The following is an 18,515-nucleotide window of genomic DNA, read 5'->3' on the forward strand; positions in this document are numbered from 1 at the left end:
GTCTGACTACAAAGCTCCCAGGTTTTGTTCCTGTATCTATATCACACAGCTTTATTGAGGATTACTGACCATAGAATAACTGTGCATGGTTAAGATGAATAATTTGATGAGTTTTGATACATGGATACCTTAATGAAATCATCACCACAATCAAGAGACTAGCCATATGCACACCTAATATTTGAACAGCGGGTGAGCCTTTAGAAAGCTCTTCCAAATTCACCGTTCACATTCTGTTTGGCAGACAGGCATGGGTGTTATCTTTATAAGAAATCTGAGGCAATTCAGATTCTTCACAAGCACAAGCAACTTTTCCAAGATTGGAGCGAGTGCATTCAATCTGACACACTGGACAATTCTATCTATCAACAGAGCACAAGCAACCAAGAGAGGAGAGCTGTGACAGCACAGGAATCAAGCTGTTTGCACGAAAGGACAACTAGTTCTGCTGTCCCTGCGTTATGATCAGCTAGAACTGTAAATAATAATGGCTTGAGTCATCAAGGAAGCTCAAATGGTGATAGAGATACTCTATCTCAGAAGACAGGGAGATATGTCATACATACTGGAGAACAATCATCCAAGGAAGTTCAGATAAAGAAAAGTTTGGGGATTTGACAGCACCAAGTCCCAGGGGTCAGTAGGCCTTATTCAGGTGGTTCCAGTTACATGACCACTATCACCTATGAGCTTTGAAAAAAAACCCTGGAGTTGAAGGGTCTCCTCTCCTGGAGCCACCCTGCCCCTCAATCTATCCCCTTAGTTAGATGCATCAATTCTGTCCCCAAAACCCAAGGATCTGTCTTTGGATAGAATATTTTTAAAGTGATATTACTATAAGAAGAAATAAACCTTGGGGCGCCTGGGTGGCTCAGTCGGTTAAGTGTCTGCCTTCTGCTCAGGTCATGATCCTGGGATCGAGCCCTGAGTCAGGCTCCCTGCTCAGCGGGGAGTCAGCTTCTCCTTCTCTCTCTGCTCCCCTCCCCCCAACTCGTGCTCTCTCCCTCTTGCTCTGCTCCCTCTTTTCTCAAATAAATAAAATCTTAAAAAAAAAAAAGAAAATGAAATCAACCTGGAATTTAAGCCCCTACATAAAAGAGACACACTTTCCATGCATTATCCGCCACATACCCAATTTAAGATGTTTAAATTCCGACTGCTGGGCAGATGCACAAAGCTGATAAAAAATGTGGTAATTTCGTTCATTTTCCGACTGTAAAATAAAGAGAAGTCCTGAAATTACACCAGCCCTTTAGAAGTAAAAATAAGAGGTTTTTAATGGATGGGTCTTAGATGGCTAACCTGGATTGACATTTCTGCTCTCAGGGACACTGACATTTACCTGGGTTTTTTCTCTGATCAATAACACAGTGACCCAACCTGTGCCCCTCTGCTGGCTCAAGACCACCTTCCAGATAAGGACCCCAGAGAAAATGTTATTAAATGAAAATTTTCTGTGAAATGAGGATAATGTAATTTGTACAAGTTAAAATTTTTAAGAATAAATACAAGACTGTTACTCTCTTGGACCAAAACTATGGAATTTTCTCCATGTTACTGATGGAAGAGCCTTTCTCTTACGCTCCCCCCACTAGCTATAAACCCATTCCCTTCCTGGTAGGAAAGCCAGTCTAACAGCTTTGTCTGTTTCAAGAAGTTTTTGTGTTCTGGAGAGATAAACTTGATTTATGTTAAACTCTAAGGATCCAATATTAAAAAGCATAATTTTTCCCTTTAATGGATTCGTTTCACTCCACTGACACTGCATCTATCTGTCAATTTTTTGTTTCTAAGAGGCAGAAAAAAACAGTAAGCCAAGATGCAAATGCAAGATAGGAAATTCTATTCTTAAGTCACAGAGCAATGTAGGTTGTCTAGTGAGTATGTAAATGTAAACAGTACTTCAAAAGTTGGGGAAAAAGGAAATTTACTATTTTTATCCTTACTTGAAAGACGACTCTGGATTTCTCCAGCAGGTAAGTTCTCATGTTGGCTCCTATAATTTGATTTCTCTCATCAAAACTGATTTCTGTGTATTTCCCAAACCGACTACTGTTGTCATTGCGGGTGGTCTTGGCATTTCCGATAGCCTACAAAACACAGGCCTCTTAATAACGTTAAAAAGATCTTTGCATCCATATTATTGGAGCAGTTCCAATAGAATCCCATCCTGTATGTTGGGGAAAGGTCTGACTCGCAGAGGGAGGTTGGGAGGAGAGGAAAGCAGTCCAAAGCTCGCACAGAGCGTGACACACCATCAGCCTGCCGTTCAAAGCTCTCCTCCGTCTTGCTGGGAGACACTGGGCAGGATTAGAAAGGGCACAGGTTCTGATGTTTCATGGCCCCAGGTGTCTTTTCTTCTGTCTGTATAATGCTAGAAAGGTTATTTTACCTTTCCAAGCCTCCATTTCTTTATCTGTAGTGTGGGAATAACATGCATCTTGCAGAGTTGGGAGGATGACCTAAGATAACAGAAAGGACCTCAACACACCCACGCCCTGAATGTCACAGATGCGCAATTAAAAGAACACATCCCTCGTCCGAACTTCATTTCTATCCTTAGCTCTTACCACTTCCCTACTCGGACCTTCCACTCAACCAAAAACTGCCCTCTCCCATCCTTTCCATACTTCGGGCATGATTTTTGCTCTTACTTCTACTCTTGAACCTGTCTCTCCTCTACCCAACCCCTCCCCCCCCCCCAGCACTCTCCATCTGGAAGTACCTTTCTCATGCACACAAACTATACTTCCTGCCCAGGTCATCAAGCTTTCGGATGACACATATTTACTGAGTCCCTGCTATGGGCCACATGCATGGGAGGCAAAGGTGAGACAAGTGGACATGGTCCTGCCTCTCTGAAGCTTACTGTCTAGTAGGCGAGACCAACCCTAAACAAATAATCACATAAATTTATCCACTGTGCAGAGCCTCTGGACAACTTTTCTATTGCTATCTTAGATTGTGATCTATGTTTCCATTTAACTTTAAAGTAGACTATGGACTCTGGGAAACAAACTGAGGTCTTTGGGGGGGGGAATGGGATAGGCTGGTGATGGGTAGTAAGGAGGGCACATATTGCATGGTGCACTGGGTGTTATATGCAAGTAATGAATCATGGAACTTTACATCAAAAACTAGGGATGTACTGTATGGTGACTAACATAATAAAAAGTATTATTATAAAAAAATAAATAAACTTGCATTCCCTAATTTAAAAAAATAAAGTATGTTTATGTTAAAGGAGTCTTAAGACTTGGGGACTGGGGTGGGGGGAAGAAAAAAGATGGCGGAGGAGTAGGGGACCTTTTTTCAGCTTGGTCCCCTGAATCGAGCTGGATATCTACCAGATCATCCTGAGCACCCACGAAATCAGTCCAAGATGTAGGAAGATACACCTGGATCTCTACAAACGAACATCTCCAGCACTGAGGATTGAGGTATGAAGCAGGGAGCTGTGAATACGCCCACAGATATTGGAAGATAAACAGAAGGGGGAGGGAGCCGCCATGCTTAGGCACCAGGAAGCAGTAGCCACCTGCACTGGGGTGTGGGCCAGATTGAGGACCGGTAGCTGGGAGAAAGCAGACTGAGACTGGGAGCTTGGGAGCACGTGCGACCAGACTGAAAACCGGAGCTCTGGAGTGCGCGCGAACCATACTGAAACAGGGAGCTTGGGAGCATGCGCGGGAACCGGGGGCGGCTGGCGGTGTTAGAAGCATAAAGGACAGAGACGCGCCGGCCCTGGGAGCGAGGACTGGGAGAGTGGCTGTGGGGCGCACAACGTGGGATGCTGCAGGGTTTTTAGCAGCACCGACAGAAACAGAGTTAAGGTGGCCAGGAGAGCTCAGTGGAGAGCAGACTGCGATCTCTCTGTTCTGAGACAGAGGCTTGGATACAGCCACTGCTACTCTGACTCTCAGAAGAGTCAGAAAACCGCCAGGGAAAGCCACCAGAGAACAAAAGCCCGGAAATACCGGCTCGCGTTGTGCCCATCCCAAACCCCCCTAGCAGGGGACGGGGCAACTCTACCCAAACAGGGTTGCCTGAGTATCAGTGCGGCAGGCCCCTCCCCCAGAAGGCAGGCTGAAAAATCAAGAAGCCCACATCCCTAAGGTCCCAATAAAACAAGTGCACACTGCCTGGGTCCTGGTCAATAATTCGGGCTCTGGGCATCCCCGTAACCACTCCTCATCAGAATGACAAAGAGGAGGAATCCCCAACCAAAAAAAGAAACAGAGACTGTGGCCTCTGCCACAGAACTAATGGATATGGATATAACCAAATTATCAGAAACGGAGTTCAGAGTAACAATGGTCAAGATGATGTGTAGGCTTGAAAAAAATATTAACAAAAATATTAACGAGAATATAGAATCTCTAAGGGCAGAAATGAGAGCAAACCTGGCAGAAATTAAAAATGCTATGAATCAAATGCAGTCTAAACTGGATGTTCTTATGGCCAGGGTAAATGAGGCAGAAGAACGAATTAGTGAGTTGGAAGATGGGATGATAGAAAAGAAGGAAAAAATGGGAACTTGGCTCAAAAAAACCCAATCTCAAGAATGCAGATTACAGGAGATTTACTGACTCAATGAAACGTTCCAATGTCAGAATCATCAGCATCCCCGAGGGGGTGGAGAAAGAGAGAGGTCCAGAAGAGATATCTGAACAAATTATAGCTGAGAACTTCCCTAATCTGGCAAAGGAAACAAGCATTCGTGTCCAAGAGGCAGAGAGGACCCCTCCCAAGATCAATGAGAACAGACCAACACCACGTCACATAATAGCACAACTTGCAAATATTAGATACAAGAATGCAATCTTGAAAGTGGCCAGGGTGAAGAGATTCCTTACCTACAGAGGAAGGAACATCAGAGTAACGTCAGACCTGTCTACAGAGACCTGGCAAGCCAGAAATGGCTGGCAAGACATATTCAGAGCACTAAGTGAGAAGAACATGCAGCCAAGGATCCTTTATCCAGCAAGGCTGTCATTCAGAATGGATGGAGAGACAAGGACCTCCCAAGACCGGCAGAAACTGAAAGAATATGTGACCATGAAGCCAGCCCTACAAGAAATATTAAGGGGGGGGTTCTATAAAAGTAAAAAGACCCCAAGAGTGATACAGAACAGAAATTTACAATCTATAGAAACAAAGACTTCACAGGAAACATGACATCATTAAAATCATATCTCTCAATAATCACTCTCAATGTGAATGGCCTAAATGCTCCCATAACATGCCACAGGGTTGCAGATTGGATAAAAAGACATGACCCATCCATATGCTGTCTATAAGAGACCCATTTTGAACCTAAAGATACATCCAGACTGAAAGTGAAGGGCTAGAGAACCATTTTTCATGCCAATGGACCTCAAAAGAAAGCTGGGGTAGCAATTCTTATAACAGACAGATTAGATTTTAAGCTAAAGACTGTAGTTAGAGATACAGAAGGACACTATATTATTCTTAAAGGATGTATCCAACAAGTGGATATGACAATTATAAATATCTATGCCCCCAACAGGGGAGCAGCTAGATACACAAGCCAACTCTTAACCAGAATAAAGAGACATATAGATAATAATATGTTAATAGTAGGGGACCTCAACACTCCACTCTCAGCAATAGACAGATCACCTAAGCAGAAACTCAACAAAGAAACAAGAGCTTTGAATGATATACTGGACCACATGGACCTCATAGATATATACAGAACACTACCCCCCAGAACAACAGAATACTCATTCTTTTCGAATGCGCATGGAACTTTCTCCAGAATAGACCATACACTGGGTCACAAAACAGGTCTCAACCGATACCAAAAGACTGAGATTATTCCCTGCATATTCTCAGACCACAATGCTTTGAAACTGGAACTCAACGACAAGGAAAAATTTGGAAGAAACTCAAACACTTGGAAACTAAGAACCACCCTGTTTAAGAATGATTGGGTAAACCAGGGAATTAAAGAAGGGCTTAAGCAATTTATGGAAACCAATGAGAACGAAAACACATCGGTCCAAAACCTATGGGACACTGCAAAGACGGTCCTAAGGGAAAATATGTAGCCATCCAAGCCTCACTCAAAAGAATAGAAAAATCTAAAATGCAGTTTTTATATTCTCACCTTAAGAAGCTGGAGCTGGAACAGAAGAACAGCCTAACCCGTGCATGAGAAGGCAGTTGATCAAGATTAGAGCAGAGATCAGTGAATTAGAAACCAGGAGCACAGTAAAGCAGATCAGCAAAACTATAAGCTGGTTCTTTGAAAGAATAAATAAGATTGATAAGCCACTGGCCAGACTTATTCAAAAGAATAAAGGACCCAAATTAATAAAATTATGAATGAAAGGGGAGAGATCATGACCAACACCACGGAAATAAAAAAATCATTAGAAACTATTATCAACAACCATATGCCAATAAATTAAACAACCTGGAAGAAATGGATGCCTTCTTGGAAACCTATAAACTACCAAGTCTGAAACAGGAAGAAATTGATTATTTAAACAGACCGATTAATTATGAAGAGATTGAGCAGTGATCAAAAACCTCCCCAAAAATAAGAGTCCAGGGCCTGACGGATTCCCTGAGGAATTCTACCAAACATTCAAAGAAGAAATAATACCTATTCTCCAAAAGCTGTTTCAAAAAATAGGAACAGAAGGAAAACTACCAAACTCAATCTATGAGGCCAGTATTACCTTCATCCCCAAACCAGGCAAAGACCCCATCAAAAAGGAGAATTACAGACCAATATCCCTGATGAATACGGATGCCAAAATTTTCAAAAAGATCCTAGCTAATAGGATCCAACAGTACATTAAAAGGATTATCCATCATGACCAAGTGGGATTCATCCCTGGGATGCAAGGGTGGTTCAACATTCACAAATCGATCAGTGTGATAGATCATATCAACAAGAAAAGAGTCAAGAACCACATGATCCTCTCAACTGATGCCGAAAAAGCATTTGACAAAATACAGCATCCTTTCCTGATTAAAACCCTTCAGAGTGCAGGGATAGAGGGTACATTCCTCAATTTCATAAAAACCATCTATGAAAAGCCTACAGTGAATATCGTTCTCAATGGGGAAAAGCTGAAAGCCTTTCCCTTAAGATCAGGAACACGACAAGGATGCCCACTCTCGCCATTATTGTTCAACATAGTACTAGAAGTCCTTGCAACAGCAATCAGGCAACAAAAAGGAATAAAAGGTATTCATTACTTATTTTATTTATTTTTTATTGTAATAATATTTTTTATTATATTATGTTAGTCACCATACAGTACATCCCCAGTTTTTGATGTAAAGTTCCATGATTCATTAGTTGCGTATAACACCCAGTGTACCATGCAATACGTGCCCTCCTTACTACCCATCACCGGTCTATCCCATTCCCCCACCCCCCTCCCCTCTGAAGCCCTCAGTTTGTTTCTCAGAGTCCACAGTCTCTCATGCTTCATTCCCTCTTCTGATCACCCCCCCCCTTTCTTTATCCCTTTCTTTCATCTAAGGAACATAAGAACTAGGAAGATCGGTAGGAGAAGAAAGGGATAAAAGAATAAAAGTATTCAAATCAGCAAAGAAGAAGCCAAACTGTCTCTCTTTGCAGATGACATGATACTCTATGTGGAAAACCCAAAAGACTCCACCCCCAAATTACTAGAACTCATACAACAATTCAGTAACATTTCAGGATAAAAAATCAATGCTCAGAAATCAGTTGCATTTCTATACACGAACAATGAGACTGAAGCAAGAGAAATTAGGGAATCGATTCCATTTACAAAAGCACCAAAAATCATACTATATCTCAGAATTAACTTAACCAGAGAGGTAAAGGATCTATATTCTAGAAACTAGATCACTGTTGAAAGACATTAAAGAAGACACAAAAAGATGGAAAAACATTCTATGTTCATGGATCGGAAGAATAAACATAGTTACAGTGTCTATGCTACCCAGAGCAATCTACACTTTCAATGCCATCCCGATTAAAATACCAATGACATTTTTCAAAGAGCTGGAACAAACAGCCCTTAAATTTGTGTGGAACCAGAAAAGGCCCCGAATCACCAAGGACATGTTGAAAAGGAAAAACAAAGCTGGGGGCATCACGTTGCCTGATTTCAAGCTATACTACAAAGCTGTGATCACCTGGCACTGGCACAAAAACAGACACAGAGACCAATGGAACAGAATAGAGAGCCCAGAAATGGACCCTCGGCTCTATGGTCAACTAATCTTTGATAAAGTAGGAAAAAGCATCCAGTGGAAAAAAGACAGTCTCTTCAATAAATGGTGCTGGGAAAATTGGACAGCTACAGGCAAGGGAATGAAACTTGACCACTCTCTCACACCATACACAAAAATAAACTCCAAATGGATGAAAGACTTCGATGTGAGATAGGAATCCATCAAAATCCTAGAGGAGAACATAGGCTGCAACCTCTTCGACATCGGCCACAGCAACTTTTTTTCATGACACATCTCCAAAGGCAAGAGAAACGAAAGAAAAAATGAACTTGTGGGACTTCATCAAGATAAAAAGCTTCTGCACAGCCCAGGAAACAGTCAAAAAAAACTAAGAGGCAGCCCACGGAATGGGAGAAGATATTTGCAAATGACACTACAGATAAAAGACTGGTATCCAAGATCTATAAAGAACTTCTCAAACTCAATACATGAGAAACAAATAATTAAATCAAAAAATGGGCAGAAGATATGAATAGACACTTTTCCAATGAAGACATACAAATGGCTAACAGACACATGAAAAAATGTTCAAAATCACTAGCCATCAGGGAAATTCAAATCAAAACCACAATGAGATACCACCTTATGCCAGTTAGAATGGCAAAAATTGACAAGGCAAGAGACAACAAATGTTGGAGAGGATATGGAGAAAGGGAATCCCTCTTACGCTGTTGGTGGGAATGCAAGTTGGTACAGCCACTCTGGAAAACAGTGGGGAAGTCCCTCAAAAAGTTAAAAATAGAGCTACCCTATGATCCAGCAATTGCACTACTGGGTATTTACCCCAAAGATACAGACGTAGTGAAGAGAAGGGCCATATGCACCCCAATGTTCATAGCAGCATTGTCCACAATAGCTAAATTGTGGAAGGAGCCGAGATGCCCTTCAACAGATGAATGGATAAAGAAGATGTGGTCCATATATGCAATGGAATATTAGCCATCAAAAAGAACGATTTCACAACATTTGTAGCAACATGGACGGGACTGGAGGAGATTATGCTAAGTGAAATAAGTCAAGCAGAGAAAGACAATTATCATATGGTTTCACTCATTTATGGAACATAAGAAATAGCAGGGAGATCGGTAGGAGAAGGAAGGGAAGAATGGGGGGGTAAACACAAGGGGGAATGAACCACGAGAGACTGTGGACTCTGGGAAACAAACAGGTGCTTCAGAGGGGAGGGGGGTGGGGGACTGGGATAGGCCAGTGATGGGTATTAAGGAGGGCACATATTAAATGGAGCACTGGGTGTTATATGCAAACAATGAATCATGGAACACTACATCAAAAACTAAGGATACTGTATGGTGACTAACATAATAAAAAAAAAGACCTGGGGACTGGGTCTTATTCTTTTCCATCACTTCCTGTATTATGTGACACAGTGGCTTAAATAAAATAGGTAATCTGATAAATATTCATTGATGATTTTGATATGAGAAAACAGGAGGTCTAGGAATCTAATAGACTTTTTTTTTTGCTGTGCTTCCAAACAAATATAAGTCAATCCTTTTCCCATTGTGTAAAGCAGCCAGAGCTGGCCTTTGGACATCTCCTGAGCCTTTCAGATGCCCCTTCTCCCTTGAGGGCTGGCTCCTTAGTCCTGAGTGCCATCGCAGCTGGCCTTGCCCACACCTCTGACCTCGTTAGTGTTGTGCGGATGGATCAGCTCTCAGGGAGGGGAGGAGGAAGAGTCTTGATAAGTGGCATTTGCTAATTTGTAAGATGTAAATATTCCCACCATGACTGATGTCAAACTACCAAAGGTTTAATAGTTGTCTTGCAAAAAACTTCTGAATATTTATCGATCAGCTCGTGAAAGTTGGTGCACTTGGCTGGAAAACACCACTGGTCTCAGGGCACCAGTGCTGTCTATGGTTGAGGACATTTCATTTGGGATAGAAATGCAGACAGGGACTCCTGAAATCTGATTTCAGGAGCCCAGTGGATTGAGGAGAGAGCCTTGGTGGCAGCAGTCTCTACCCCAAGCTCCCTCAAATCCCACCAGAAACAGACTTCTTGGCTCTCTCCTGCCCTCACTTCCATGGTCTTTAAAGGGCAGGGACTCGAGTTAGCCAAGACACCACATACACAAAACAACCCACCCCTCCATCGTCACACACTGTCACCTGTGACCCTGCTCCCCACCCCCGCAGGCTGCATACCTCAGTTATGGGGTTCGACGCCAGAACCTTGTCCTCCACGTGCGTGTTACTGCCGGACTTGCTGACGGTGGCAAAGTACCTCATGGCGTAGCGAGCGGACACGGTCTTGCCAGCACCTGACTCCCCGCTTACAATGATTGACTGATTTTTATTGTTTCTAAAGCAAATAAAAGGACTTTTAAAATGTTTATTTCTTCCTATTAAAAAGGCAATATACACTCAGTAAGAAAAATGCAGACAAGCAGAAAGAAGGCAAACTATTTCATTACTCCAAGGTAACTGTTTTTAACATTTCCCATGAATTTCCTTCTAGTCTTTTTTTCTATGTGATCAAGCTGAACACACAGCTCTGTTTCCTGCTCTGTCCCCATGCTAAAGGTCCCCAAGACCACTCCTAGGTCAGTGACCTGCTAGGAGGACTCACAGGACTCAGCACATAGCCATGCTCATGGCTAAGATTTATGATAGCAAAAGGACACAAAATCAATCTGCAAAAGCCAGGCATAAACACTTCATGCCTCCAGCAATGAGTTACGACCAGCCACGCGAAGTGCTGTGCACCAGGGAAGCTCTTCAGAGATTCAGCGGCCAGGGTTTCACCGGGGGCTCGTCGCGCAGGCGTCTTCTGACGAGCACATACCAAAATTCCACATGCTCAGCATGAACGCCATCGTTTACACAAACAATTTAGGTTCAGTGCGTCACTCTCAGCAGTTAGGCAGGGTGGGAAACTTCCTAAAATCCAAGTTCCCAGAGGCTAGCCCTGGGCCAAGCTTGCAAGCAGGCCTCTGAAGATCGCCGTCTCGGGCCCAGGTCAACTCCTCTCTGTGTATCCCCACATAAACATAAAACATTTTAAAGACATTATTTGGAGAGCAATTATTCAAAATATGCTTGGGAACATATGTGCACAGTAAACTGACAGGTTCTACATAATTTAGAGATCTTTAAAAACTGTCTTCAACTTTTCACATAATGAGATGATGATAGAAACTTACTCAACGCTGTGCTAGGTATCCAGCATTGTTATATACTAGGCACTCCATGAATACTTTATATGGACTCTCATTTAAGCCTTGAAAAAAATTCTATGCCACATATACCCATTTTACAGAAGAATACAACAGCGGCTCAAAAAGAATAGTGACTCAAAAAGGCAAAGTGACTTGACCCAGGACACAGAGCATGCAGCCCCACTGTGGACACCAGGAGGACCTCAGAGCTAGAGCTCCTGTCCAAGACAGCAAGCCCCTGAGGACATGAGTGACAGACACCGCCAGTACCCTCTGGCCAGGTAGCACACAGAGGGGGTTTTAAAGCCAGGCTCTTCTCACTCCCAGTTTAGCATCAGCAAGTCCAGCATAAACTTCTTTTTGTTCAGTACTGTTACAGTTAGACCTCAAAACGGGCTCTTCGAGCTTGAACCCGGCTCAGCCCTAGAGCTCCAGTGAGCTCATACCGCTGACACCCAGGAGCAGCCCTGGCCCATCGGGCTGTGAGCCATGGACTTCAATCACAGACATGCCCTGCAGACCTACAGGGAGCCAGGGCAAATCCCAGAACCATGGGTGTTTTGTAATTGGAAGGAAACTTGCTGTAGCAGAGACCAAAGTAACTGGCCATTAATTGGTAAATCTTGACCCAACATTCACCCTTTTCCTCCTTCTTAGAGACTATATCCCAGTTTTTAGTGGGCACACAGCTGCCCATATGGAAGACTATAGATCCCAGCTTTGCTTGCTTCTAGGCATGACCGTGGGAGTAGGTCCCGGCCAATGAGCTGCGAGCAGAGGTGTTTTGTGGGGTTTCCAGGAAGTCTCCTTAACCAGGCGGGGCACACACTTCCCCTCTGACATTCTATCGCCTAGAATATGGAGGAGAAGGCTAAGTCTTAGCCTGCCCTCAGGAGGAGAGCCTCATTCCAGGGACAGAGGATAGAAGGCATCGGGTCCCTGACGATTGGTGGGGTGCCATGCTTGTCCCAGACTACCCATCAGCCCATCAGCCTTTTTCGCAGGAGAGAACCATACACTGCTACTTGTTTATGCCAGCATTCCTGTCCCCTGATTACAGGCAGTGAAACGTGAATGGGTGCTCTCCGATGAAGGCACGAAGCTGAGGAACTCAGATGCGGTGCCCGGGATGATGGGGTAAAGAGTTAGCAGGTGCAGGGCAATGATGGTGGCTCAACGGACTTCACAGGGGTGTCGCAAGACTTAAAGGAGATTGCTGCCCGGAAAGTTCTTTTGCAAACAATAAAAGGGTCTACAAAAATAAGATGGTGTTCCTATTCTTCATACTTTATGGATGAGGACATCGAAGCCGAAAGGAATAGTTATGGGACAAAGAAACGACACGTGGAGTCAAACACCCTGAGCAAACCTCCCAGCTCGCTTGCTGGGTGACCTTGGGTGGGTGATCCCCAAATCTCAGCTTAATGCCCAGATATCTCCATCACAGGCCCGTCTGAGGGCACCCACGATGATGTACAGGAACGTGTGCCCAGTGCCTGGTCCACAGGACACTTTTAATAAATGTTTGCTAGTGAAACGAGAACTCCCCAGGGCCATACAAAACACAGGTGGCAAAATTAGGATAAAACTCAAAATCTCTTACATCTAAAAACCTGTGCTCATCTATCATAAGATTTTGCTGGCCTGAATCGGGGAAAAAGTTTCAACATGCCACAGTGGAGAATAAATCAATATTCCTCCAACCAAACACACCGCAAGAGAAGCATCTGCCATTCCCAGACTGGGAGGTCTGACTTTTGACCAGCTAGAAGAAAGAGGAACCAGGAAACTTGGTCTAGCCGGGTTACAACGGCAGTCGTTTGCTACTACGCTATTAGGTGGTCCGCTCTACCAAGCACCCCCTCTGGTCTCATGGTCACCTTTAGTAAGATCAATGCCAGAGGTTTCCCCTCCACTGTGAGGGCCCAGCACACGCAGGGGCGGGGCGCTGGGAGAGAAAGAGGAAGCCCTGCCCAGCAGGAGGCTACCTGGCCATCTGCTTGTAGGCCTCTTCTGCCACAGCAAATATATGCGGGTCCATATCGCCCATGTTCTGCCCACTGTAGGCGTGGATGATGGCATCTCCGTAGATCGGCAACTGCTTGTAAGGATTCATGGCCACCAAAATGATTCCTGGGGAAAGATGTCCGATGCAGTGCTGGGGTTCTTACTGTCACCTGCTTCTCCAGGTTCTTTGGAGCAAGCCCAGCTCTGCCAGTTATTAAACCTGCCATGTGACTTTGGGCAGGTCACGTAATGCTCTGGATCTCAGTTCCCTGTGGACGCCACCCACATTTCTGGGCAACTGTCAGGGTTGGAAGAGATGACAGATGGGAATGCCCTACAACTGAAAGATTTTGCAATTCTCAATGTAAATATAATGATAACATCATTGCCCAAAATAGATAATATATGTATCACATCCAGTGAGAAACTCAAACACAAGCTTTATCCAGATATATTTTTCTTGGGAGTCTGATCTTAATTCTTGGGAAAGATTCTCCCCACCTGTAGACACTTCTGTTTACAACAGACTCTTGAAGATCAAATGTCTGTGCTTGTTAGACAAAAATCTGGGCAAATGTCTAGGTCTGAGTATACATTTTGGCAGAAGTCAACATTTCTAACGTAAACATGATATAAAATGTACTCAGGACACCCTAGACAGCAAGCACGGAGTTTCTGGGTCATTCCTGCTCTTTTAGAATTGCTCTCCTTACCACTGTAGGTGTAAATGAGTTTGGATTCTGCAAAGCGGATTCTGAGATTGTGCAGGACCGCGGGCTCGTGGAGATAGCTGAGGGCCGTGAGGTCATTCTCACCCACGAGGATGTCAGGGTTCCGGAGCGGAGGCAGAGATTCCGGATCAATGGAATAATCCAGCTCCTGTGGACAAAGATGAAATTAAAGTTCTGGAAGTAAAAGACTCTTGGTGTTTCTGAACTCCCGTCCTCTGTCCTATCTGCCCCCTATCAGACTCTGAAAAACAAACTTACACCTATCAAAGAGAAAATAATCTCCATGGCTGACTCTTGGGAAATGGGAGCCAGGGGACCAGGGTATTGGCTGTGTGCCCTAGGGCAAGTTACTCACCCTTTCTGGGCGAGTGAAAAGACTGGGTGGAGCTACAGGACCTCACTGAAGCCTCAATGAGAGGTGACAGGGAAGCCACATGGGCAGGGACCTGGGCACGCGATCCCCAACTCTACCGGAGGGGGTCCACTTGTACGTAGTTTAGATGCTGAGTGCCATGGAAGTTTTGCTTGAAAACAGGGTTCTGCTGGGTGGTGAGACATGTCTGAAGGAGCCCATGTGGGTGATGGTCTCTCTTTGAGGGGGCCCGGGTGCTCCTGACTCCTGTCTTTAACTCCAGGCTGCCTGCTCCTGTCACCCTCAGCCCCGCGCTGAGTAACTTGCTGGGGATGGTGTTTCCTCCGCCGGATTTTGCCCAGCATCCTGAAAGCAGTTGCCTGAGCAGAATGAAGGAGAGGTCAGCAAGCCCTGGGGTGTCCATACCACAGGTGACTGGGCTCCAAATGTCAGAACATCAAGGGACTTGATGACCACCTGCTCTAACTTGCTTCACTTTCATTTCACAGCCTGGGGAAGTGACTTGAGCAAGATCCCCCAGCAAGCTTGTTTCCCTTCCACATTCCTAGGCCGCCTTCCTTCTGATCCCCCGTCCTGAACCAGCTCCACACGGTGACCGGTTGCCCCCCTCACAGGTGCCCACTGTGCAGACCCTGCCAAGTATTCGGCACTCCTCAAAACTGCCTTCCAAGGAGGGCATGACTCCCCTAATCAACGGCCAAGGAGACAGCGTCAGAGACGGTATGCTCCTTGTCCAAGCTCACACAGTTCGTAGGGATCTGGCTGACTCTGAAGCCTGCGTCACGATGCCTCCTGTCAACGCCAACAGGGTTTTGCTTGTCGGTGACTTGGTCAGTCTGTGTGGCCTGAGAACAGCTCAGGGCAATCCAGGCCAGCTGGATTAAATCCTAGCTGCGTGCTCTGTTTTCAACGCAAATACATTTGTGGGTTGGCCCCAAGCAGAGTTACTATTTTTCCCTGTTTTATTGAGAAATCATTGACATAAAGCACCGTATAATTTGAAGGGGTACGACGTGATGGTTTGCTTACATATACTGTGTAATGATTAGCACGGCAGGTTTGGCTAACCCCCATCATTTCTACCAATGTAATAAAAAAAGGGAGAAAAGAAAAAAGACAAAAATTTTCTCCTTGTGATTTCTCAGGACTTAGCTGAATTGTCCTAGCAGTGTAGCCCCAGCCGTTTGTATCTGTTGATCCCCTTCCTCCAATTCCCCCTCCCCGACCCCTGCCTCTGGTAACCAGATGTCTGATCTTTTTTTCTACGGGTTTTGCTCTGTTTTGTTTTAGATTCCACATATAAGTGAGATCCTACAGGACTTGTCTTTCTCTGATTTATTTTGTTTAGAATAATGCCTTCAAGTTCCAACCATGTTGTCACAAATGTTAGGGCTTGTTTCTTATGACTAACGTTCCACTGTACGGAGGCTCATACGCGACGACTTCTTTACCCGTTCACCTGGCGATGGACAGCCACGTCAGTGATTCCACATCTTGATTACTGTGAATGCTGCTGCTATAAACATGGGGGTGCACAATGTTCATAGCAGCAATGTCCACAATAGCTAAATTGTGGAAGGAGCCGAGATGCCCTTCAACAGATGACTGGATTAAGAAGCTGTGGTCCATATATACAATGGAATATTACTCAGCTATCAGAAAGAACGAGTTCTCAACATTTGCTACAACATGGACAGCACTGGAGGAGATAATGCTAAGTGAAATAAGTCAAGCACAGAAAGACAACTATCATATGATTTCTCTCATCTATGGAACATAAGAACTAGGATGATCGGTAGGGGAAGAAAGGGATAAAGAAAGGGGGGGTAATCAGAAGGGGGAATGAAACATGAGAGACTATGGACTCTGAGAAACAAACTGAGGGCTTCAGAGGGGAGGGGGGTGGGGGAATGGGATAGACCGGTGATGGGTAGTAAGGAGGGCACGTATTGCATGGTGCACTGGGTGTTATACACAACTAATGAATCATCGAGCCTTACATCGGAAACCGGGTATGTACTGTATGGTGACTAACATAATATAATAAAAAATCATTAAAAAAAAATAAACATGTGGGTGCAGATACCTTTTTGAGTTAGTGTTTTTGTTTCCTTTGGATATATTCCTAGAGGAGGAACTGCTGGATCATATGGTGGTTCTATTTTAAAATTTTGTGGGTTCTCCATTCTGTTTTCCATAGTGGCTGCACAATTTATAATCCCACCAACAGGGCACAGGGTTCCCTTGTCTCCACATCCACACAACATGTTACCTTTTGTCCTTCTGATGACGGCCGTCGCAGTCGGCGCGAGGCGACACGGATGGTGGTTTTGATTTGCATTTCCCTGATGACTACCCGTGTCGAGCACCTTTTCACGTGTCTGTTGGCCGGCTGCAAGTCTTCCTCAGAAAAATGTCTGTTTATGTCCTTTGCTCATTTTTAACTGTTTTTTTTGCTACTGAGTTTTAAGAATTCCTTTTTTTCAGCAGTATTGATTTTTATTTTTATTTTTTAAAACTTAAACATTTTTTATATTAGTTTCAGAGGTAAAATTTAGTGATTCATCAGTTGCATAGAACACCCAGTGCTCATTACATCAAGTGCCCTCCTTAATGTCCATCACCCAGTTACCCCAGACCCTCACCCACCTCCCCTCCAGGAGCCCTCAGTTTGTTTCCTATAGTTAAGAGTCTCTTATGACTTGTCTCTGTCTCAATTTTCATCTTATTTAATTTTCCTTCCCTTGCCCTATGTTCATCTGTTTTGTTTCTTAAATTCCACATATGAGTATATTTTGGATAATACCCCCTTATCAGACATATGGTTTGTAAATACTTCTCCCCTTCTGTAGGTTGTCTTTTCACTTTGTGGATAGTTTCTTTTGCTGGGCAGAAGCTTTTTAGTTTGATGTAGTCATACTTGCTTGATTTTTTTATTTCGTCGCTCGTGCTTTAGGTGTCAAATCAAAAAACATCACCAAGACTCATGTCAAGGAGACTTATTCCTATGTTTTCTTCCAGGAGTGTTGTGGTTTCAGGTCTTACTTTTAAATCTTTAATTCATGTTAATTTTTGTGAGTGATGTAAGATAAGGGTCAAGTACAATATTTTTAACCTACACATTTTTATTTTGATAATAAAATTTTAAAAACGCTGCTCAGCTATGATTTTTCTTTCCCTGAGCTTTTCTGTTATCTATTTTAAATCAATAACCTCCTTTTCCAGTTCAGCCCCTGTGTGTGTGTGTATATGTGTGTGTGTGAGAGAGAGAGAGAGAGAGAGAGAGAAACAGGAGAGTCTTTGGACGAAGGGCAGAAAATGTAAAGAACATTAGATGAACAGCCGGAGGCACAGAACAGGCTTTGTCCCCCATGAGAGAGAAGAAGGGTTAAGCTAAGGAGCAGTCTGGCTGCCTGCTCTCTTACCTGCCTCTCCTGGGCTCGGGTGCAGAGCCAGGAATGTGCTACCTGAAGCCCTGCTGATACGACTACAGCAGCAAGTGGCTACTGCCCCTGCAGTCGTGAGATTTTGCTTCCCAGAGCCACCTGCTCCCTAATGAGAACCTGGGCGGTGCGTGGGAGGCGCTCAACCAGGCTGCAAGGAGCCACTGGTGGGAAAGGGTGAGCGTGGCGTCCTTCCTACAGGCCTCTCTTGAGTCTGCACGCACACGCACACACCCACACGCACGCAAACACACATACGCACACACACGGATCATCTCATTTGATCTTCAGCAGCCTGTCACTGCCGTGCTGTTCTGAACTCCAATGTGCATGTGAAGAAACCCAGGGGCTCACGGCTGTAGACTTAGCGAGTGGCCATGGCAGGCTTTGAATCCAGATAGAATGATTCTTGAAGAAGTGCCCTAAACCGCTATGCTCATATGCTCATCTCCATTCCCAGGATCTCAGGAAATGACTCCCAAATCCAGGGCAGTCTGATTGTAAATATTGTG

General features: G+C 44.3%; 1 protein-coding gene across 2 annotated transcripts in view; it reads right to left on the minus strand.

The window, feature by feature from the left end:
* MYO5C (myosin VC) overlaps positions 1–18,515 on the minus strand; it is a 95,810-nt gene that overhangs the window by 64,503 nt on the left and 12,792 nt on the right. For both annotated transcript variants that reach the window (XM_026518500.4, XM_057306337.1), the window contains exons 3-7: positions 14,170–14,335; positions 13,438–13,582; positions 10,437–10,593; positions 1,947–2,090; positions 1,132–1,213 (exon numbers count right to left, since the gene is read on the minus strand). In XM_026518500.4, the coding sequence (XP_026374285.2) occupies positions 1,132–1,213; positions 1,947–2,090; positions 10,437–10,593; positions 13,438–13,582; positions 14,170–14,335 (694 nt within the window). The remainder of the gene's footprint in view (positions 1–1,131; positions 1,214–1,946; positions 2,091–10,436; positions 10,594–13,437; positions 13,583–14,169; positions 14,336–18,515) is intronic.

This window comes from Ursus arctos, unplaced genomic scaffold (genome assembly GCF_023065955.2).
Source record: "Ursus arctos isolate Adak ecotype North America unplaced genomic scaffold, UrsArc2.0 scaffold_36, whole genome shotgun sequence".
In the NCBI taxonomy this organism is placed as follows: domain Eukaryota; kingdom Metazoa; phylum Chordata; class Mammalia; order Carnivora; family Ursidae; genus Ursus; species Ursus arctos.